Genomic DNA, 24,335 nt, shown 5'->3' on the forward strand with positions numbered 1-24,335 from the left:
TCATCCCTATCGGTGATATCCATCCCCCACCTCCCTCCGCGTGCCGGGGGAAACCCTAGGACAAGTCCGGGCAGCAGCGTCGTCGGCGTCGCATTCCTTCTTGGAGGTGTTGCTTGGTATGTGGCGGTTCGGAGCCTCGGGTTGTGGTGGTTTGTTTCTGGAGGGTGTAGCGGTGGCGGGTCATCCGCGCTTTGTCGAGCTGCCGTTGTTGGCATTTATTTCTTCTTCTTTTTCTTTGGGCTTGATGTGTTGTTCACCCCGGTGTTCCTTGTATCAGTGGTGGTTGCTTTGGAATACAAAGTGGGGGGAATTCCTTTTTCGGTATTACATTATTTCACAGTTTTCTCCTGGTAATATAAGTCTCTACTTTTAGTTGAATTCAACAACATGTGGTTATGCTTCTGTAGGTTCGTAGTTGCTGAGTGTGAGAGGGTCTGTATCTCCCCTAGTTATGTTAGTACCTAGGGTGTAGGCTGGTTGTATGTCTTGGGGGTGTATGGAAGAAGGTGTTTCTTACTAGTAGAGGACTATTTTCTTAAATGAAAACGGGGGGCTGTAGGTTCCTTTAATAAAAAAACAACTAACCATGCCCCGTCTTCCTAATAACCAACAAGTATAAGGGATCTATCATAGCTTTTTTGATAAGAGAGTTCAACCCAGTGAGGAGCAGAAGGAATTGGTTGACGGAAACTAGCAAGAATTCACTACAAAAGATGCAAAGATTGTCTGATGGTTTGTTTGAAAGCAAGTAATCGCAAGAAAGTAAATAGTAAGAAAAATGCAACGGTGCAGCAAGTGGCCCAATCCTTAATTATACTAAGGACAAACCAACTGTTTTACTTACAGGGATCAAGGCATTCTCAAGGACACAAGGTTCTTGAGCATTCCTGAATTTATTTTTGATGAAATCTTCCGGTGTTATTACCTGTATAACATCGGCTTTCGCCTCGAGGGGGTTATTGGTAATATAATGATTAAATCTTTGACCATTTACCACTCTTGGTTTGGTCCCCTCGGATGTTGTTGATCTTGATAACTTCAAACGGAAAGAAGCTTACCTGCAAAATATCTAAAATGAGACTTGTACAAGAGAACTTTAGCACCAATCTTAAATTCATGTTTTTGAATTCCCCTACCATGATACATTCTAATTTTTAAAACATATTAGCATTCTCATAGGCTTCCTTCCTCCATTCATCTAAAGTGCTCATGCCAAGCAATCTATTTTCATCAGCAAGTTTAAAATCATAATTGAGTTGCTTAACAACCCAATAAGCTTTATGTTCTAACTCAAGAGGTAAATGTCAAGCTTTACCATAAACCATTTTATATGGTGACATGCCCATATGATTCTTATAAGCAGTTCTATAAGCCTAAAGTGCATCATCAAGTTTGTTACATCAATCCTTCATCGACCTATTGACAGTCTTTTGCAAAATTAATTTGATATATCTATCAGATGATTCAATCTTTCCACTAGACTGGGGATGATATGGTGATGCTACTCTATGGTTTACTTGTACTTAGCAAGACCTTTTGTAACAGCACCATGAATAAAATATGAACCACAATCAGTCATAAGATATCTAGGACTTCCAAACATCGAAAACATAACCTCTTTAAGCATTTTAATAAAAGTTTATGATCAAAAAATTTAGTTGAAATGTCTTCTACCCACTTACGGACATAATCAACAACAACTAGAATATGAGTGTAACCATGTAATGTTGAAAAATGTCCCATATAATTAAAGCCCAAGACATCAAAATGTTCAATAGCAAGAAAGTAGTTCATTGGCATTTCCTGATGTCTACTAATATTACCAATTCTTTGACATGTATCACAAGAGAGAATACACTTATGAGCATTTAAAAAAAAAGTAGAACAATAAAAACTAGATTGTAAGACCTTGTATGCATTTCTATCTCCAGCCTGGTGCCTTCCATAGGACTAGAGTGACACTTCCTTAGTATCTCTTCCTGCTCATGTTCAGGTATACAATGCTTAACAATATCATCTACTCATTTTCTATATAGATGTGGAACATCCCAAAAAATAATGTCTCCAATAAAAAAAATCTCTTTTGTTGATAAGTAAACTTAGTTGGCATATACTTAACAACAATAAAATTTTCATAATCAACAAACAATAAAAAGAATCTATGAAAAAGTGAAAACTATCAGGTTGTGATGAAGTGGCACACATGCAGTACACCACTTATTATCAGCACCAGAGAAGGTGGAATTGACCTTGCAAGGGGTACCCCTTAATTAATGATTTTACGCTTCTAGTAGCGGCATTTGAATGAGAGAGGCGATTTGGTGCCCGTGCCTCTTTCTCTCCCCCGCAAAAGAACACTACCGCCGGTGCGTGTAAAGCTGAGCAGGTCGTGGCGGCGGCGCTTCCTGACCTTTTTGCGTCTGCAAAAATAATGGAGGATGCGGGCATGGAGTTCCTTCAGGCCGCAGTCGACAGGTTAGTGCTTACAGATCTGGAAATTTGGGGATTTTTCATTTAATTGCAGCCAAATTCATAAGCAGAACGCTAACAACGGGACATGGTGGGCGGCCATTGCTATGAGATTCCAGGTTTCCGCTGCGCGAGGAGTTCGCCGACAGCCTTGAGCATCCAGATCCGGTGCCTCTGGTGTTGTTGCAGTCATGCGAGGGCACCCGAGCCGAGTATGTGAGCTCAAATGCTGGTTTTGATTTTGGTCAACGGGTTGGTGGCGATGACCATGTCCATGGACAAAGTTAGAGACCAGCGAGAGCTGATGCATTTCCGACTAAGTCGGTAGAGTCTACTGACAGAGTTAATCCAGAAGCCCCTGGATGGACAAAAAGGTCTGAACCTAACGCCTCCCTTCCTACCTAACTGTACCTTGCTACATTCTAATGTACTGATTTAGTGCACTATGTAATTTGCTACGTGGAAAATGTCCGTGCTAGCTGTTAGAATTAGTAAATTGAGCAACCGCCTTTTAGTGTGAACTGCTAGTGCTATCAGAAGGGCAGTCAGTACACTTTTGATATTTGCTTTATTTGTGCACAGCATACTGAATACATATGTGATGGGGATTTTAAGATTAAGGCTGGGTAGTGCACCTCCAGACCGCACACCGTGTCTGTCCAGGATGAGTGCTTTGGAGTAGTCGATCAGGAAGTATGCAGAAGAACCCACGAAAGGTGTTGTATGGCCAACACTTGGGTTGACTTTCGATTCACTTGGTGAGGCATACGACTTCTACAATTTGTATTCTTGGGAGATCCGATTCAGTACTAGATATGGTAAGAGCAGACTCAATGCCGAGAGATCTAAATGCATGGAGGAGATAGTCTGTGGTTGCTCGGTGAGTGCCGACCTCTGGTAAACTGACTAGATATTCAGGGAGAATGTTATTGCTGAATTTGTTGTCCAGTCCTTGTGTGGCGGTACTGATCTTTGGTTTGATGATGCGCACGCAGGGGAAACCAGAGGTAGAAAATAGTAGATCATGCAGGCGTGAGTGGCCGACGTTGATTAGGTTGCTGCAAGCGTCAGACAACAGCTGGTAGATCACTGAGAAGGTGCAGTGGCCATCGCACAAACACATCAACGTCTACCGCAAAGAGTTGATAAAGCAGTTGTGGGAAAACAATGTGAACCTTGGGAAGGTTTACTGTATAATTGGCAGTTTCTTCGGATCAATTGAGAGGGTGCCTTTCAAGAAGAGGACTCTTCGGAACATTTGTGGAAAGATAAGCCGTGAGCAAAAGGATGACGTGAGGAAGACCCTAGAGGTGTTTGCTGACATTCTTGCCGGTGACCCTGACTTTACCTACAGGGTGTTGGCTGGCAGTTCAAGCAAGGTGAAGAACCTAATGTGGTCTAACGGTAGCAGCCGAATGCAATACAAGTTATCTGGAGATGTTGTCACATTCGACATGACATACAGGACTAACCTATACGATATGCCATTTGGGCTATTCGTGGGAGGTAACAATCATTTCCAAAGCATTATCCTTGCTGGTGTCTTGATGCATGATGAGCAAATAGAAAGCTTTAAATGGGTTTTCGCTGAGTTTTTGCGTATGATGGGAGGCCCACCCCCTAAGACAATCCTAACAGGTTTGTGGTGTTTTTCCAAATGCTTGCTACATAATTATGAAATTAATTTCTGAAAGCAACACAAAATGTGCCCCACTTATTTGACTGACTTTGTCATTGCATGTGTCTTTTAGGCAGTACATGAGGTTGCAGTTTGACCGGGAGCATGAAGAAAGCTACGAGGAGAAGAGAATTATGATTATAAGTCAGAAGCACTTCAGTATTTCATTTACACCCATTACAGCTTCAACGCATTACCCTTATGTGCACAGCCGCCAGCTTTGTTAGATGATCCACATATAACTCTAACTTTCTGATTTTTATGCCAGGGGCTGTTAGGAGATCTAATTTGGCAATAGAGAGGCATGCAAGTAATATTTACACAAGGGCTGTGTTTGAAGAATTTCGCCGTCTACTAATTGAAGGCACAGCCTATAATGTCACTGAGGTAGAGTGGATGAGGAGGTATGTGACAACACACGATAATGCAGCAAAGATAAAGAGCAGGGTTGTCTATGAGCTCACCGTAAGCGATGATCAGACAGAGTATACTTGCGAGTGTGGTCAGTTCGAGCACACTGGAATGTTGTGCAGTCATATTCTGAGGGTTATTTTTTTGGAAATGGAGGCATGCCCCCGGCCTCTGCATCATGACGATGAGGGTAAAATGCCATTTGACTTTTTCTTAAATTATGATTCCATTTGAAAATTAATCAGTACATGGTAAATTTATCATATTGGTGCTGGAACAGGTCATGGAGATTCCGGCAAAACACATAGTGAAACGGTGGACCAAGGACGCGACGGACAGACTTATGGGCCACCTTGTTCAGTACCAAAAGGACAATTCGATCAACTTGTTGTTCAGGTGCAGGCATTCGAAGTTGTACTTCAGAGCTATGAATGTGGTTTGTATGGGCGATGCTAGCGCAGAATCATTTGATTTCATGTTTGCTGGCCTGGCTGATTTGTTGCTGCGTGGCGCACCTATTGCAGAGAAGAGGGATGGTCTAGGATTTAAGGACCGTATGGCAGGTTTGGCTCCTAGTAGATTGCCTGTAAACGGAGAAGTTGCATTTGCTGGGGGCCAACCAAGGTATTAGTGCAGCACAATCTGCTAGCGTGAATGATCTCCAAGGCCTGGCAGCACCAGATAAGCAGAGGAGTGTTGGAAGACTAACAAACAGTAGGGAAAAGGCATTGTACGAGGTCTGAGTAAAGGCACAAGGTTCTGCAACATTTTTCGCCGAGGGGCACAAGCGAACCACCTGTCCTGAGAGAGGGGATCCCCCCCCCCCCCTGAGAATAAGTTGTCGAAACTGATTTTAATTCATGTATTGTTGTTTGTCGAGGATTTTCTAGTCTTTTTCAGTGAGCTCCGCACCACACTTGTTTCTCATCTTCAGAGGCAATCTATGATCTGTACAATAGATCGAGTATTGTGTTGTATTTCATACCAAGTTGTGAACTGATGTTTGATTATGATGTTCTGATTTTTGCCGTGTGAGACAATTAATCAGCCTCCTGTTGGGGTGATCCCCTGGTGTCATTCATGATATCCCAGGTATCAGCCTCTCTAAAATTAGCTCAGTTCGGTTGATGACTATGTTTTATCATCCATGTCTGGCTGGTGACAGCCTTGACCATTGTTTGAACTTCAAACCAGAAAAGTATAGTGAGCGTGTCTTCAGCCATGGCACCACGCACTACTGCATCGACAAGGAGCGGCACGATGGGGAAGTCTAAAGTGGGTGAGAGTAGCCGTGGAGTGGAGATTAAGGTACGCCTGATAGTTCTGAATATCGAAAGGATTCAGATGCCTCCTCGTACATGAAGTCGGCTTCGAGCCGTTGAGTCGTCTGGTTGAGTGTGAGGGTGTGGCTGGTAGATGCATTTATGGCGGGCGCGTGTGGATGCCGTTTGTGAGTCTGGCGGCGTGCACGGCTCACACAGGCTCAGATAAATGGATGAGCCGTGGAAACTTTGCCTGTTCCGCGTGGGTAGTGCAACGCGCCGTCACATTCAATGCACTGCAGAGCAGGACCTTACATGCACATATACGGTCGGGAAATACCAGCGGAGGCACGGATCCACAAGCAACCTAGGGGTGTGGATTTCAGGAGCAGCTGAGCTCGAGCTCAGAAAAGGATTTCCCCATTTGAATTTGCTTTTTGAGTGGAGCGGCTGATGGGCGGGCACGTTGCTCCTTTGGGCCGGCTTCTAGCCTCGAGTGGACTCGGCCCGCTTCTTCTGTTTGGTGTGAGTAGTGATGACAATAGCCTAACAGCAAAAGCAGAACTTGCTTTCTTCGTCTCCCACTTTCTCTCTCTTGTGAAACAACCTTCTTGTCTATGCTAAAAAAAGAAAGAAAAAAACATGATGTATTTTTTTAATTGTTTCTTCATTGCTGGAGTATTTAAAAACGATAAAATAATATATTTTTAATTAATCATGTCAATCCACTCTGGTCTTATTGTAACACTGGAACACTGTTCAGGTAATGACATATTTTTTTCTCACAAAAAATGTATCCATATATTTTTATGACATTTATGTGAGAAATACTTCAACAATTTTATCTGCACCAAGCACCATTGAATATTCTTTTTCAATGTACATCTACAACTTTTGTACAATTGGAACAAATTTGACATCTTTTTCTCCAGTGAGAAAATTATTATGAAGTGATGAACACTGTTTACAACACTTATAACCATTTTTTGGGACCATGGAAACAACTTTCAAATTATTTTGTTGTAATAGTTAACCATGTTATTTTGCAAATAAGAGAACATCTTTTAAAGATAAACATTAAAAAAATAAGGTCACTGGAAGATTTTTTTATCTAATGTTATTTTTTTCATTTTTACAGCGGGACATATTTACCCAACTACGAGAACATTTTCATTTTTAGTTTTTCACCAGCACGCCAAAGAATTTTAGTGTTATAACATGTTTCCTTCTTTACCAAATATAATAGGAAATAAGTAAATACTTCCTTTTTATATCATTTGAATTAAATAGATGTAACTAAACAAAGAAGTATCTAAATATTGCATTCGTCTTGGAATATTTCCTACTAAATATAAGGTATGTATGGTATAGAATTATCAGTCATAGATGATTGCTTGACATATTGGGGAAGCAAATAACGTACTCAACTTTCTAGCTATAAGAACCACCAAATAGAAACATCTCAAACAACACCTCTAGCAAAGAAACCACTTGCTAGCTTGCTCAAAGATTAAGTATGGCACTAACAAAGGTCGCCCTCTCCTTTGCCCTAAACCTTGTTCTCATTGCCATTGTGCATGGTCACCCACCAGTTGTCCCTTCACCGCCTTTGGTGCCTACCCCAGTTGTTGCACCAACTCCACCGAATGGTGCTTCCTGCCCAATCAACCCACTGAAGATAACTGTGTGCAGCAATGTGTTGCTGCTACTCAAACTCCGGATCAACGTGCCGGAGACTGAGCAATGTTGCCCACTGCTTAGTGGGTTGGCTGATCTTGATGCCGCCATCTGTGTCTGCACTGTCATCAAGGCCAACCTCCTTGGACTCGTCACCGTTGACATTCCCGTCGACCTTACCCTCCTACTAAACCATTGTAACAAGACATGTCCCTCTAGTTTCACCTGCTCTCGATGAGCCAGGACCAAGTATACCTCTGCAAAACATACTCATAATTATCATGTATGTGAGGCATACCTATCTATGTCATCTCATTAATAAATTTTGTGTTTACATTATATTTGTTTAGTTTTCAAGTTATGTTGGTGTGTGTGTGACATAAGTGTATCATGTTATCTAATCCAAATTATTGCGACGGATTTTGTGTCATTGAAGATATTCCCCTACAACATATAAGATCATTATAAATAATTCATAAATTACATCGTTGTCAATTGTTTAAACCATCCATCTAGATACGACATATTAATGATTTTTTCACAACTATGGAAACATCTATGATATCTTGCTCTTACTATGAACCATCTGCTGACAGTCATTTATTATATGGTCCAAGAGATTTCTTTGTTCTCAAATATATGTGTTGATTCTGTTCATGTGGCCTCCAAACCCTGCCATTAATTTTCCTAGATATGCACACACTTGCTTAGCTATTGGCTACTCCTAGGATGACTAGCCATGCTCCTATCAAACAATGTGGAGTTTCCAACCTTGCCCAAGCCAATCGACGGTGTATATTGGGCTTGAGTTTATACCATGAGTACCACTATACTCTGAAACTCCGCATGACTCCACCGACATTTGTAGTCCCTTCTTTTCTTGATCATAGTCAACAATCAAGCCAAATTAAGCTCCCTTTTATTCTAATTTGTTTTCCCAACTTTCGGAACCCGCTTAACGCCATCACACGCTGATCATTGATCTTCGTGAAATTCGATAACTCACTGATACGTCTCCGTCGTATCTACTTTCTCTAACGGTTTTACGTTTGTTTTGGACTCTAATTTACATGATTTGAACGAAACTAACTCGGGCTGACGCTGTTTTTAGCAGAACTACCATGGTGTAGTTTTTGTGTAGAAATAAAAGTTCTCGGAATGGAACGAAACTTTTTGGAGATTTTTTATGGAATAAAAGAAAAATACTGGAGCCAAGAACCACTGGAGGGCCCCCCCTGGGTGAGCACAACCCACCAGGGCGCCCCCCTCCTGGTGCACCCAGGTAGGTTGTGTCCACCTGGTGGCCCCGCTGACCCTATCTCCGACATTATAAAATCCTATTTTCGGAGAAAAAATCAGGAAGAAAGAATTATCACGTTTCACAAGACAGAGCCGCCGCCGCCTCTTGTTCTTCATCGGGAGGCCAGATCTGGAGTCCGTTTGGGGCTCCCGAAAGGGGAATCTTCGATCTTCGTCATCGCCAACCCTTCTCCATGATGCTCCCCACCGGGAGTGAGTAATTTCTATGTAGGCTCACTGGTCGATGAGAGAGTTGGATGAGATTCATCATATAATAGAGTTAGTTTTGTTAGGGCCTAATCCCTAGTATCCATTATGTTCTGAGATTGATGTTGCTATGACTTTGCCATGCTTAATGCTTGTCATTTTGGGCCCGGGTGCCATGAATTCAGATATGAACCGTTTATGTTTTCACCATTATATCTATGTTCTAAATCTGATCTTGCAAGTTATAGTCACCTGGTACGTGTTATGATCCGCAATCCCCGGAGTGATAATAGTCGGGATACTTTTCGGTGATGACCATAGTTTGAGGAGTTCATGTATTCACTAAGTGCTAATGCTTTGTTCCGGTTCTCTACTAAAAGGAGGTCTTAATATCCCTTAGTTTCCTTATGGACCCCGTTGCCACGGGAGGGTAGAACAAAAGATGCAATGCAAGTTCTTTCCATAAGCACGTATGACTATTTACAGAATACATGCCTACATTATATTTATAAACTGGAGCTGGTGTCGTATGGCCCTAGGTTATGACTGTTATACGATGAATATCATCCAATGAATTCACCGATCCAATGCCCACGAGTTTTTACATATTGTTCTTGCTAAGTTACTATTGTTATTGCTACTGTTATGCTTGCTACAAAATCATTGCTATCACTGTTACCGTTACCGCTACTGCTACTGCTGCTATCAAAATTATCATATTACTATGCTACTAGTCACTTTGCTGCAGATAATTAATCTTCAGGTGTGGTTGAATTAACAACTCAGCTGCTAATATTTGTAAATATTCTTTGGCTCCCCTTGTGTCGAATCTATAAATTTGGGTTGAATACTCTATCCTTGAAAATTGTTGCAATCTCCTATACTTGTGGGTTATCACTCAGATATCAGGTTTTGTTCCATGGTGGGCCAAAGACTGGCCACGCCCTTTTATTCACGTGTCGTGTCAGGCGCATGTCGGGCAAAAAAAAAACCATGCCCGCAGGGCCGGCCCGCGCAGCACGACGCATATGGCCATGTTTGATGGTTAGCGTGAAATAGTAGGAAGACGGGAAGGGAGGTCCTATTCCTCGACCTAAACGACGAATAGCCACGGAACGTGCATCCCTGTCCGTGCATGATTTGGGCTGGCACAAGTGCGGGAAGGGCCGCCCCAGCATTTTTTGTTTCTTTTTGTTTGAGATTCCAAAATAGTTTCTGAAAAATTTAAAATTTTCTAAATTCCAAAAATGTTTAGCCATTTAAAAAATGGCCAGAATTACAAAAATAGTTCACGATTTCAGAAAATCTTCATGATTTTAAGAAACATGTTTGGGAAATAAAAAATGTTCATGATTTTGGAAAAATGTTCAAGAAATAAAATAGTGTCTACAGATTCAAAAAATGTTCATGATTTTCAAAGAATGTTCGTGTACTCAAGAAAATATTCATGGTTTATAAAACATGTTCATGAATTCAAAAAATGTTCACGATTTTAAAAACATGTGCAAGTACAAAAAATGTTCACGATTTTGAAAACATGTTTGCAGACTAAAGAATTTTTTTTATTTTGACAAAAATGTATGCATATTTAATTTGTTGTGATTTTCGAAAAATCTTCAGAAAATCATTTTTTTCATGAATTCAAAGATTTCTTTCATGATTTTCAAAAAATGTTGACATATTCAATTTTTTCTTAAATTCAAAATATGTTCAAGATTGAAAAAATGTGCAAGATTTTGTTTATGTGAATTTGAAAAATCATGAAAATAAAAAATAAAGAGGAAGCAAAATAAAAAATAGATGGAATAAAAATAAAAGAACAGGAAAACGTTGATAAAGATAAAAGAAAAAAAATAAAAAATAAAAGAAAATAGCGGTTCAGGGAAGGTTCTACTTACTTGTCGTAGAGGTATTCAACTTGCGAGTGAGCTGGGCTTATCTAAGGTTTTATTGGAGACGGACAATCAAAATGTGGTGAGAGTAGCCAGGGATCCGCCTCCTCCTCCTCCAAGAAAGAAAGTTAGGGTTCGTGCCTCTCGCCGGCGCCGGCGCAGGTCCGCCTCGTCTCCGGTGGCTCTAGGGCCATGGAGGCGCGGTGGATCCTGGTAAGGGCCGGCGGGAGGGCTCCGTTTTAGTCGTTTTTTCGATCTTGTTAGGGTTTGTGTCCTATTCAGGAAGGTGAGACGGTGGCGGCTGCCTGAAGATGGAATAAAGGTCTCCCCGCCTAGCCCCTATTTCGGCGGTGCGTCTAGTATCGTTGATGGGCGTGTGGAGGTGTGTCTCCGGTAGATCTATCTTTGGTGGATTTGCTCGGATCTCGTCGTTGTTCGTCTACGTTCGTGTGTTTTCGGTTTGGATCCTTCCGATCTACGTTATTTTTCATCGGCGGCGGTTGCTGTTCTGCGGTGCTGGTCCTATGGGGTCTTAACACGACGACTTCCCGACTGTCTACTACAACAAGTTGTTACCGGCTCCGGCGATGAAGGAGCGATGACGGCGGCGCGCCTTCGGTTCACTTCGGTGCTTGTAGTCGTCGCTAGGTGGTCTACGAATCTGGATGTAATTTTTATTTCTGATATTCGTTATACTGTCATGATTGAAGATGAATAGATTAAAAAAAATTCTGAAAAAAAATGTGGTGAGAGTACTCACTCCGGATCAGGTTGATCGGTCTACATGGGGACTGCTAGTTGAGGAAATCAAAGAATTGCTTCAAGGCGTGGGAGAGTTCAGAGTACTCTGGGCAAGAAGAGATGCTAATAAAGCTGCACAGTATTTAGCTAGGGAAGGCTGCCTTCGTAGATTATGTAAAACATGGCTTAATGTTGTTCCTGCTTATATTCGTGATGTTGTAATGGCCGATGGTGCCATAGACTAAGTTTAATTAATGGCAAATATTTTCCCCTCAAAATAAATAAATAATATAAGACGTTATTACACCTCCCAAAAATGGTGGGAAAACCCAAAATGAGGCGTCCCAAACAGCATCGATAGTGGCACACATGCAGTGTATCACTTATCAGCATTAAAAAAGATGGAATTGACCTTGCAAGGGTATTTCTTAATTAGTGATTTCACTCTTCTAATAGCGGCATTTGAATTTGCTTTTTGAGTGGAGCGGCTGATGGGCGGGCATGTTGCTCCGTTGGGCCGGCCTCTGGCCTCGAGTGGACTCTGTCCGCTTCTTTTGTTTGCTGTGAGTAGCGATGACAATGGCCTAACAGGAAAAGCAGGACTTGTTTTCTTTTTCTCTTACTTTCTCTCTCTTGTGAAACAACCTTCTTGTCTATGCTAAAAAAAAGTGTACCTCCAAAGTGTGGTGAGAGTACTCACTTCGGATCAGGTTGATCGATCTAGATGGGGACTGCTAGTTCAGGAAATCAAAAAATTGCTTCAAGGTGTGGGAGAGTTCAGAGTACTCTGGGCAAGAAGAGATACTAATAAAGCTGCACACTATTTAGCCAGGGAAGGCTGCCTTCGTAGATTATGTAAAACATAGCTCCTGCTTGTATTCGTGATGTTGTAATGGCCGATGGTGTCATAGACTAAGTTTTATTAATGTGTTGGTTTTGTTCATGTGGCCTCCAAACCCTGCCATTGTCTACTCCCATGATGAGTGGCCATGCTCCTATCAAACAATGTGGACTTTCCAACCTTGCCCAAGCCAACCTTTCCCGAGCCGATCGACGGCGTATATCGGGCTTGAGTTTATACTATGAGTAGCACTGCTACTTCGAAACTCCACAGGACTCCACCTGCAATTGTAGCCCCTTCTTTTCTTGATCATAGTGAATACTCAAGCCAAATTAAGTTTCCTTTTACTGTAATTCGTGTTCCCAACTTTCGAAGTATCTGCTTAACGCCATCACACGATGATCATTGATCTTCGTGAAAGTGGATAACTCACTTATCAGGTCATGTTTCATGGTGGGCCAAACACTTTTATTCAAATGTCGTGTCGGGCACATGTCGGGCAAAAAACCCATGCCCGCGGGTCGGCCCGCGCAACGCGACGCATATGGCCATGTTTGATGGTTAGTGTGAAATAGTAGGAAGATGAGGAGGGAGGTCCCATTCCTCGACCTACAGGTTGAATAGCCACGGAACGCGCACCCTTGTCTGTGCATGATTTGGGCTGGCACAAGTGCAGATAGGGCCGCCCCTGTATTTTTTTCGTTTCTTTTTCGTTTGGGGTTCCAAAATCTCTACCTAATAATAAAGCACGGATTCTTTCTACCCGTCCGTCCGTCGCACCTTTTTGCAAAAGGCCGCTATGTTTTCTTGAAATCAACCCGCAGTCCGAACTTAAGTCACATCCGAACCGTTATTTTACATTTTTACAAACCCCCCTGACCTTTTAGGTAATTCATCTGCGGATCATATTTAAGTCAAACAAATGCTTTTCTAAATCATCCATATCTTTCAAACCGTAACTCTGATTTGAACATGTTATATATGAAATTTGATTAGAAGCATATGTAGAATATGAATATGAGATTATTTTTACCTGTTAAGTATTTTTAAATATTATATGATTTTGGAAGATATTTAAGTCAAACAAATGATTTTCTAAATTATCCGTATCTTTTAAACCGTAACTCCGATTTTAACATGTTATATATGAAATTTGATTAGAAAAATATGTGGAATCTGAATATGATGTTAATTTTATCCGTTAAATATTTTTAAATATTGTTTTGGAAGCAAACTTATAATCTATAGTGCATGATCCGTTTTTCTTTCGTACCGGCGGCGATCCGGATTGCAAATAAACACCCACTATAATCATATGGGAAAAAAACATCGACAACTACACATGCATACCTCTGAAAAACGTCGCAGATGAAAATAACAAATTTCTCATCGCGAGAGTGAGAGAAAAGCGAGAGAGAGGGAGAGGGAGAGAGACGCCTTAGGATTAACCATGTTCAAACACATTTTGATTTGTGTGAACACTGATGCCACCACCGACGAGGGTGAGAAGGAGGGTAAGAGGCAACACAAATATGATGCCTCGCTAAAATAAATGAAATGGACCTACTGTTGTCTTAAGTGATGATTGTGGGGTTAAGAACATGTGTTATTTTTTCTCCCGTTGCAACACAAGGCCTCTTTTGCTAGTAAGTTCTAAAATATTTTAAATTGTTTGAGATTTTGAAAAATCTTTCAAAATTCAGAAAATGTTCAAAATTTCAATAAATAGCCAGAATTGCAAAACTAGTTCACGATTTCAGAAAATGTTCATGTTTTTAAGAAACATGTTTGGGAAATAAAAATGTTCATGATTTTGGGAAAATATTTGGGAAATAAAATAATGTTTACAGATTAAAAAGATGTTCGTGATTTTCAAAGAAAGTTTGTGAGAAAATATTCGTGGGTTTTAAACATGTTTGTGAATTCAAAAAATGTTCTTGATTTTGAAAACATGTCCAGGAAATCATAATTTGTTCGCTGATTGAAGAAATGTTTGTTATTTTTGAAAAAATGTACGTGTATTTAAAAAATTTCTTGTGATTTTTGAAGAATGTTCAGAAAATCATTTTTTCCACGAATTCAAAGATTTCTTACATGATTTTCGAAAAATGTTGACATATTCAATTTTTTCTTAAATTCAAAACATGTTCAGGATTGAAAAAATAAATAGGAAGCAAAATAAATGTAGAAGGAAAAATGAAAGAACAGGAAAAAGTAAATAAAGGTAAAATAAAAGAAATAAAAAACAAAGAAAAGTAGCGGTTCAGGGAAGGTTCTACCCACTCCATCCCATAATGTAAGACATTTTACATCTCCCAAAAATGGTGGAAAACCCCAAAATGAGCCGGCCCAAACAGCATCGGTAGCGAGGGTATGCGTGGAATAGGATCCGCGAGCAGAGGAAGGGGCCCATATCCCCGCGCGTGCTCGGCGCCGGCATCCTCTCTCATCTCCGGCCGGCTCCCCTCACCGGCCGCCGCCACCGCCTACTCGCCGTCCCTTCTCATCAGCGGATCAAGCAGAGGTAGCAGCAGCGCCACCCCTCGCTCCTCGGCTCGCACCCAATCCCCCCCGCCGCAACCCTAACCCTCCCCAATCGGCCGCCGCCGACATGTGTCCGCCGGAACCCAGCTGCCACTCGGCGCTGCTCGTCGACCTCGTCGTCAACGAAATCCTCATCCGCTGCCCGCCGGACGAGCCGGAGCGCCTCGCCCGCGCCTCCCTCGTGTGCAAGGAGTGGCACCGCGTCCTGGACGACCCCGACTTCCGCCGCCGCTACGGCGAGTTCCACCGGAGGGCGCCCCTGCTGGGATTGCTCCACGACTACGGCGTCCTCTCTGATCACCCCATCATCCAGTCCAGATTTGTGCCCACCACGGCCTTCTCCACGCGGACGCCCCTGCACCGCAGGTTCCTGCTCGACTCACGCCACGGTCGCGCCCTCTATGGAACCTACGTCCCGCCGCGAGCCTGCTTGGGCCAAGGTGGACGACAAGGACCCCATCACCGACGCCGGCCGAGTGGAGGGTTCCGTTTCCCACCAGCACCAAGAGCTTGCTCTCTGGCGGCTGGAATGCAGCAGTGCTCTGCGCCGCAGACGGCTGCGACCACGCCGTTGGTTGCCGGAGCAGCCCCTTCCTCATTGCCGTCATAGGCTTGGACTTCCATTGGCGGCGCACGTTCGCCTGCCTCTACTCGTCGGAGGCAGGCACCTGGAGCCACTTCAGCTGCTTTGAGCACCCGGGCACTGTAGTCGTTGGCCGGGGCCGGGCCAGCATCGTTTTGCAGAATGCAATATATTTTCCCTGCAATATATATAGGTTCTGGAATCATGCAGTACAATGTGGCCGAGCTGGAGCTGTCATGGATCAACGCGCCTTCTGAATTACCCAAACGCAGTGACTTTTGCCTTGTCAAGACAGAAGATGGCAACCTGGGGTTTGTCAGCTACGACGCCGGTGGCCGTATGTACATGTGGAAAAGGGTATTTGATGCCAACGGAGCTGGGGAATGGGCTCAACGCAGTGCCATCAGTGAGCTGCTCCCTACTCGTGCCCTACCACCTTACCGCCGATTCATGGACGGTGCCAGAGTCGCTCTGTTCAGAACATGCTCTGAATTGCTTATGGTTGATCTCAGATCACATCGAGTCAGGAAGGTAAGCATCGAGGGGTGCGAAGTCGATAAGGTCATTCCCTACATGAGCTTTTACCGAAAAAGGCTTTCGCCCCGCTTTATAAATAAAGCAAACCGTCAAGAGCACACATACACGGACTAGTCCAGCACACACACACCCAAGTCACAGAACAAGAAGTACAAAGGTTCTGCTGAGGGCACAGCTCAACAAGCCCAGCTACATGAGCTTTTACACTCCACGTACTAGCCTAGAGCGGGCGCAGCAGCTTTTTCAAAAGGGCTCCAAGGCCATGGTGGAACGAGACTTCGTCGACGTCGTATGCTGCCTCCGCCGTGCCCATGACATCAGGTGATGATTCGTTCGTTCCACCCGCCCGATAGGAGTTCTATTTTGATGCTATTGAAACTTGTTCCTCATAATGTGTACAAGCACTAGGCTGTAGCTACAAGAGGAAACAAAATGATGCACATAGTTAGCACCTTATTGATGGACGTGATTGTGCAGTTAGTTTTCATTTTGCTATTCTATATCAGATTGCACTATCTTTCATGGCCTTACATTATGCCCTTAAGGCCGTAACAATGATAAGCTGACAATTTGACACCTATCTCGGAAGTTGATATTCAAAGAATGTGTGTTGTTATCCTGTTACCCCATATGGTCATATACACTAGAATATATTACTATTATCTACCTATGCAGTTTATATTATCATACTCATTACACTATACAAATACAACATTTTCTCATCCTCTGTTCATACCTGTTGAAGACTTTACATGGTAAGCTGCTAATCATTAATGTACTCCTAAATTTCGAAGTTAATGGTCTTGGTCTGAGACTCGAAAATATTTGGAATTATCTGTTGATTCTCATCATCATTATATAGGAGAAAATTCATCAAAGTGTTTTTTTTTACTTTAGGGCCTGGATTGGGTGTATTTTTTTGTGTAATCCCCAGTATGTAGCTCAACCTTGAAATAAAACACCAAGGAGCTTGCAAAAATTACACTCAATCAAAGAGCAATGCAATTTTTTGCTATAAATAGTAGATGCTCTACGGCAAATTTGGTTCTTTCGCCTTTAGTTGTCCAAATAGCATGCTTTGAATGAGTTGCTTCTTTTACAATAATACTACACATTATTATTTTTGAAATTTTGTGTTACTGAAATTACATAATAACATCAGCAATTGACATTTACACCAGAATTCTATCAGGTTTACATCTCAGTTCACCAATATATTGATTAATGATGATCACCTTATATCGGTTGAGTTGGCTCATACATATGTCATCCAGCCATGGCAAATACTGATAATAGTCATTGCCTCATTGGTTAGGTCAAAACTCAAATAGCAAATATCAGGAGGATAGGAACCATGAAAGTGACAAAGATGATGACATGGTAGGAGATGAAAATTATTCTGATTTGGATCTGGCATGGAAAATGCTGGAGAATGCAAGGGCAATAGTTGAGAAGAGCCCAAACCTCACTATGAAGAAGGTTAAGGTCTTCTCTGCTCTGGCTGCAGTCCATGGAAAGAGACAGTCTCAATTATCTTACACTATAGTTACTGTCCTTAATTTAGTTGACTAATGGTCTTGATACTCATGGCCCCACATCTGGTTTGCGGAAGACATAGACAACTCACTCGATGACTATTTCAAAGCTTTAGCCATCTTGGATAATTTGGTTGACCCAGATAATCGTCCGATTGTTACACTGTATCCTCCTGGTGGTAATACTAGTATCAATTGTCTTATCATATAGTGTTATAAAACAGCTTACTGGCAACTCAAGTGCTGCAGTGCTTGCATCCTTCTAAGGTTTTACGTGTATATTTTAGTCTGTTAAACTGAATTTTATGGCTAAAAGGGGTGCTTTTAATATTGTACCCATCCGTGATTCAGGTAATTTGAGTTGATTCGTATCTTGGACAGGTACCTTCATTTATGTATATGTACCTGTACATGTAGTTACGGTGTTAAACTCTGGTTATATCATAGAAAAAGGATCAGTTATATAATGTTGTTATCTTTCATATTTCGGTTATTCTTCCTTTTAATTTCCTTGATTCAATCATGGAAACTGAAGGATGTGTTCTGTCTCTGAACTGGCATTCAAGATTGGTGATGCGATTCCATATTGTGCAAAGTCTTTTTCGTTATGTAAATCACATACAGTATGCTAAACCTGAGAATGGCCAAGGGTGATAATGGTGATAATGCATCTTCTGCTAAAGGAGGTTCAGGGAAATCTGCTTTAAAAGATGTGATGGAGTTGCTTACCGACATATTAACTGAACTTGAGATGAAGGTAAATGGTATTGATTTTGTTCATGTTATTGTTACCGACTTGGTTTCAGCTGGAAGACCTGGAGCATGAAATGACATCATTGAATTGTTTTAATTCAGCTTGAAGACCTGGAGCAAGAAATGACAACACCAAGCTCTTTTACAAGTGAGGTTTTGATTGCCTCAAAGGCAAGTGGAGGCCAGAGCGCTGGCAATTTCAAGTCAAGAGCTGCATCTTCTCCAACTAAATCTTACCGCAGCAGCAACTGCAAGTACTAGGTGGCTGAAAGTAATGTAACTGACCTTGGGTTATAAGCAGAAGCATAAAACTATGTTTTTGTTGAATTTAAACCTGATGCTTGATTCAGGATGCTAGTTTTCTGTTAAAAGGGAATCTGGTCCCAGGTGTAGTTCAGTAATTAAACGCTCGTTTGTGGTGCTTATAATCCAACAGGACGTCACCGTTGAGCCCTATCTGGTGCGTATTTTGGAGATCTCTGATCTTGTGTCAAGTATGAAGGTTATGAAGTTAAGGATGGTGCTTTGGTCAGAGAGTGAGGCTATACTTGGGAACATGTTGACATGATGCTTCAGAAGTATCCTGAACTCTTTCAAACAGGTATGTGCTAGATCTCATTACTATTAAGTGTTTTCTGCTATTAGTTTGTTGGTGTGAGTAGATGAATTTGGGACTGTGTTCCTTAAAGGAGGGGTGACTGTAATATCTGGACTAGCTATTTAAGGAGCAAGGAAGGAAAAAAAGGAGGAACACCATACATATTCAGTGCTGAACTGTTGATTTGTGCCCGAGGGCTGTCCAATGATGGGCATTTATACGGATACATGTAAAAGGTCTTCTGTAGGTCTCATTGCTTCTTTCAAAGTAGAAACCCTTCCACTGTTCCAAGTTCCAACATGACTTGTTTTCATTGTTCCTGTATCTGACTTAATATAAGTGATGCTTGTATCTTTGTTGATGCTGTGCTAATAACATTCTGGATGACTTCTTACTGCAGAAAATGGATCGAGAGAAGCCCATGAGAGCAAGTTTCGTCTACCCTTAGCGTAATAAGTCAGAAAGGGTTGTGGCCTGAAGGTTGTCAACGGGATCTTCAGATGCTATGTTTATCCTTTTTGCCCTGGTTTACTTACTGCACATGGGCATGTACTTCTGTTGGGATAGTGGATGCTGATTTCACTGAACTGTTTGTTTCATAGTTTCAAGTATGGACGTGAGATGAACTATATATATATATATATATATATATATATATATATTGCCTTGTCATGGCAGTTGACACTTAGGACCCATCCTTTTGTACGAATGATATCACTCGTCCTTTTAATTTTCTGTGTTGCATATTTGAACGGCAAAGTATGTGCACCATTTGCTTGCGAGCTATCTCGATTATTGTTGGGTTAGGTTTTTTTTAGGCAAGATTTTATTGTTTCCGTCTTCTGCCCCTAGAGAGTGCACCCAGCTCACTATTGGGTTGAGACTGAGAAGGGGATTCTGTTTTTCCTTTGTCATGATGGTGCAACTTGTTTGTGGAACTATTTGTGCAGCCACTTCACAGGCTGTGAGATAGAGATGGTTGTTGGAGTGATTTCAGTACCATGTATAGTGTTGTTCAGTTAGATCTTCAAGGATACTTCAGCTGGAAGCTCCTATTCTGCTCTCAATTTCCATGTGGATTTTATTAAGAATGGTCCATGTTTGTGACGAGCATATGCCATAGGTGCTTGAACAAAGAGTGGAAAAGCTCCCATATTTCAGTACCATGTCTAGTACACCCTCTGTTCCAAATATAAGACGTCTTGGCAGTTTTAGAAAACAGGTAGTAGTTTGCTAGGTTTGCATCAGTTTTAACATCTTCCATATTATTACTGTCAGTAGCTTGCGTGCCTTCACTGGAGGAAGTTAAGAGGAATTTTTGTAATGGTCTTCTGTTGGAACCTGTCGACAAATTTTGCTACACACCGGGATCTTGAGCGCTGGAATGGAACAAGTGTGTCAGGTCAGTACAATATCCCTTTTGTTTCATACTACCAAATAACAATATTCTGCTGTCGGAAAAAAAAGGTTATAGTCTTGTAGATCCAACTGCAAAATTGTTCTTCACTTGTTTACTGGGGTATATGTACATACATCTATTTACACATTGCATCACATGAAGATTTACCAAAAAGGGGTGCATATATATACATCAAGAAGACATCACTTCTCACTAGCTAAAATATAGCCATTGACTGGCCAAGACCCGTGCAAACCATGGCGATGCCACTCTGGTTGCTGCGTGGCATTACCACAGAGCTAAGGACGGCTCTCTCCACCTCCTCTGAAGGCTTTCTTTTAAGCAAGCATATCACATACGCCATCACCGCCGCGTTGCAAGGTACCGTGATCCTGTCTTCACTCGTGAACCCGAACTCGTCCTCCGACATCCTCAGGAGTTCCCCGAACACCGTTGTACTGAGGTACGCCAGCGGGACCTCGAACCGCTCTCCACCGGTGGTGTAGACAACGCAGTGGCCCTTGTCTGCGATGGCCGATGCGCCCCGCAGGTTGGCGTCGTGGATCGGCCCCATCGTCGCTGGCCTCCGCTTCCTGAGGGCTGCCATCTGCTGCCACTTCTTTGCCTGCTGAACTAGGCTCCTAGGACTTATCATGGTGTATTTTTTCTGATGAGATGCCCTTTTGCATAAATGTGTGTTGGTACTTGATGTTTTTGGCTGGTATGAAGACGCTTGTGTGCTAGTTCCATGTATTTATAGGATAGCAAGGGAACACTGCAGCCTTATGTTTGTCCTATGGCTATGGGTGTGTAACCATCGGTATGACTAGTTGCCAGAGACAAAGTCTTGGTGTTATCCTCCGAGGTAGCTACTTGCTCTGCATGATTGAGCCTGATACCCGCTTTTCTTCCTAGTCTGCACTTTTGGTCCACTCTAGTTATCCTTTTCTTGGTCCAGTCTATGTCAGTCTTATTCTCCCATTATGGCAGTCTACCTCATGCTGCTTGGTTTTACATTCGTAACTGGTTGCATTGGTTCTGAATCTTCTGATTACCAGATGTTTACTTCAGTGAGCTTGTTTGTTTGTATACGTTTTCTTCTAACGTTGTTTTCAGAACAACGATCTACTCTTGACCAATAAACATGCTAGCACATGGTTCCAACCGGTGCATAATTCAATTTGTTTATTTGTAGTACAAAGCCTTGGCCATTTCTCTAGGCTAATTCAACGTGTTGATGTGAGATATAGGAAAGTGAACCAATAAAAACACTGTTTATTGAACCAACTGATCTTAGTGTTTTACTGGATTTATAAATCTGAGGGCTTGTCCACTAATCAGATTCCATTTTTTGGGACACTCATTTGTAACTAGTGTCTAGTGCATAATCCGCTTCGTTTCTAGTACCAGATTCCCTGCGATGTGCAGTCCGCAGGTTCTATCTGTGTTTATCTCGCTTTCTTAATCACTTCCTTACTTTCTGCCATAGCTATAATCTCAGCAACTGCTTCCTCCAGATTCCATGTGTTCTACATCAATGGTTTCTTCCTCCATTTTTCTTCTCCCGGTGGACCATTCAAGCCATTTATTTAGCTTTCTTTTGTAAACATTGTTTTCTAATTCAGTCAAAATCCAGCTGCCATAGTACCTTTTTAAGCCAGCAAACGTCGACGTTTTCCCAAAAGTCTTTGTAGACCTCTTTCCAATGGAAAATCTTTTTTGTGTAATTCCAAATGTGAAGCAAGTCTCCATATCTTATTGGTGAAACTGAATACTTGAAATTGAGATCAATTCTAGGCCACTTCATGACTGTCTAAAAAAAGATTCATTCCAGTGGTCAGATGCTCAAATTGGGGCCTTCACAACATTGAGGAATTGTCTGGTCACTGCTCCTGTTATGGCTTTGCCTGATTTGACCCTACCATTTACTTTTTAAACAGATGCATCAGGTCAAGGTATTGGTTCTGTCCTCATGCAACAAGGCAGACCAATTGCTTATTTCAGTAAAACCCTGGGAAAAGAAAAGGGAACTTCACCTCTTCCTATAGAGCAGGATCTTGCATAAGTCTTTCAAATTCAAGGGTTCCGCTTTTTTTCTTCTAAATTGACCCACTTACAAAAATCCTAGGACTATAGGGAATATAGATACCTATACTAGTGCTCTGTGAAGTAAAGTGGAGGAAGGGATTCCAAAACTTCCTGTTTACCAGTTCAGTCATAATTAAACCTTCCATTTTCTATTTTAGAACTTTGGGTTTCAAAGACTTCTCCCACAATAGAGGCTTTCTTCTTTTTGAGCAGAAAGAATGAATGCAGTATCGACAGAATGGTATCTATCTTCTTAATATTCGTTTTCCAGGGGAATGAGCCAACCCACACAAGAGGAATAGCTAGGATTTCCAGAAGAAGATGCAATTCGTCTGATGAGAAATAAAAAGGAATATCGAGAATTCGCGTGGCTGAAGTTGAAGCAGCTACTTTCGAAGTAACAGAAAGAAAAGCAGCGATCAGAGTGGGGGAGTCAGAGTCGAAAAGAGGATTCCTCGCTCCGCTTGCCCTCTGGCACAGATGTGGGAAAAGGTCTCAGTTGCGGAATCAAATATGAATGAAGTTAGAACAATCAGCGTAAGCTCTTTCTCTAGGGCCACTGTCCTTCATGCTGGATCCTCTACTATTCTATGTTCTCTCCGAAAGCGTGCCAATCCCTATGTTGTGTGGAGCTGAGCATCTTCTATTCGCTGGGATCAAGCTTTTCCTCTGCAGGGGCCTTGTGCTCCGTGTTTTTTTCCTTAAACAGAACTCTATGTTTATGAGATTTATTTGTGGTCATCGCCGACAGTATTTTCATTTATTGAGTACCTATGTTGAAGAGTCAATTAACATGCTTTTATTTGCTTAGCTAGTGCTGGAGTAATAAGCAACTTTATGATCTTTCAAACAAGACCGTTTCATAAGTGTAGCTGCAAGCTGCTGCTGTACAATGTATGACACGAGAACCGCATGGATGATAGATCATGAAACTATGCATGGCAATTTTTATCTGTTTTCCGTATGAAAAAGAGAAGCTCTAAAACTATGTATGCTGTGCTATTTATTTTCTGTGGTAAAGGTGCGTTTGCAACTTGCAGGCAGTGGATGTTATTGTATTATCAGAAAGTTATGTTATTCAGAGGCGCAGAAGGGGGCAGAATTAGCTTAACAAAGGGCTCATGTGTATTCTTGAGCAACCAAAGAGCTAATCCGGAATTAATAGTGCCCGGGTTAGATAGCATGATATTGATATGATATACTTTAATCTTTCTTTTGTACAGTTCACATGAAGTCGTATTTTGTTATGAGGTTTAACAAATAAAAGCAATGTTTGTTTAACCTACTGCTTGTAGTTTTAAGCCATTTTTAGTTCCAGATTCCCTGTGGTCTGCATTCCACAGATTATTCCTGGGTTTATCATGTTTTCTTAATCTCCAGCAAATATGTGGTCTGCATCAATGGTTTCTTCCTCCATTTTAGTACTTCTCTAGATGGACCACTTGAGCCTCCGTGTGCCCATTTATTTGGTTGAAATGTAGCTTTCTTTAGACATTGTTTTCTTGATCCAGTCAAACTCCAGCAGCTACTTCCTATCTCACAAGAGTTACCTGTTCATTTCCTCGAAAAAGAGTTTATTGAACACATGCTTGATTTTGTATCCACTTTGAATAGTCAATTAACATGCGTGTATATTCTTAGCTGGTATTGTATATTGCCTGACTAATAAACAGCTTAATGATATTTCTAACAGGAACACGTCAGAAGTGTAGCTGCTGATGTGCCATGTATAATAACAACATAAGAGAATTGCATGGATAATAAATCATGAAACGGTGGAAAATTTGGGTTGGCTGTCAATTGGCTCGAAATGATTACGTC

General features: G+C 41.7%; 1 protein-coding gene and 2 long non-coding RNA genes across 4 annotated transcripts; 2 read left to right on the forward strand and 1 right to left on the reverse strand.

Moving 5' to 3' along the window:
- Positions 1-2,329: 2,329 nt before the first annotated feature.
- LOC123116767 (uncharacterized) lies at positions 2,330-5,599 on the forward strand. The gene is made up of 7 exons (XR_006457180.1): positions 2,330-2,475; positions 2,589-2,843; positions 3,052-3,349; positions 3,465-4,107; positions 4,221-4,291; positions 4,416-4,748; positions 4,839-5,599. It is a non-coding gene; the product is annotated as an uncharacterized lncRNA (long non-coding RNA).
- Positions 5,600-14,824: 9,225 nt separating this feature from the next.
- LOC123112949 (uncharacterized) lies at positions 14,825-19,671 on the forward strand. Of its 2 annotated transcripts, XR_006455826.1 has the most exons (5): positions 14,825-17,841; positions 18,212-18,433; positions 18,532-18,700; positions 18,866-19,030; positions 19,428-19,671. It is a non-coding gene; the product is annotated as an uncharacterized lncRNA (long non-coding RNA). The 2 variants fall into 2 exon arrangements; XR_006455825.1 differs by having other exon boundaries at positions 14,825-18,433.
- Positions 19,672-20,503: 832 nt separating this feature from the next.
- On the reverse strand, positions 20,504-21,321 carry LOC123112947 (auxin-responsive protein SAUR36). Its single transcript, XM_044534056.1, has one exon. The coding sequence runs from the start codon at positions 21,079-21,081 to the stop codon at positions 20,644-20,646; it is 438 nt and encodes a 145-aa protein (XP_044389991.1). The 5' UTR covers positions 21,082-21,321; the 3' UTR covers positions 20,504-20,643.
- Between the last annotated feature and the right edge of the window lie 3,014 nt (positions 21,322-24,335).

Source organism: Triticum aestivum, chromosome 5B (assembly GCF_018294505.1).
Source record: "Triticum aestivum cultivar Chinese Spring chromosome 5B, IWGSC CS RefSeq v2.1, whole genome shotgun sequence".
Taxonomy (NCBI): domain Eukaryota; kingdom Viridiplantae; phylum Streptophyta; class Magnoliopsida; order Poales; family Poaceae; genus Triticum; species Triticum aestivum.

Coding starts and splice junctions, on each gene's coding strand:
- LOC123112947 (XM_044534056.1), bottom strand. CDS start 21,081: ATGATAAGTCCTAGGAGCCTAGTTCAGCAGGCAAAGAAGTGGCAGCAG.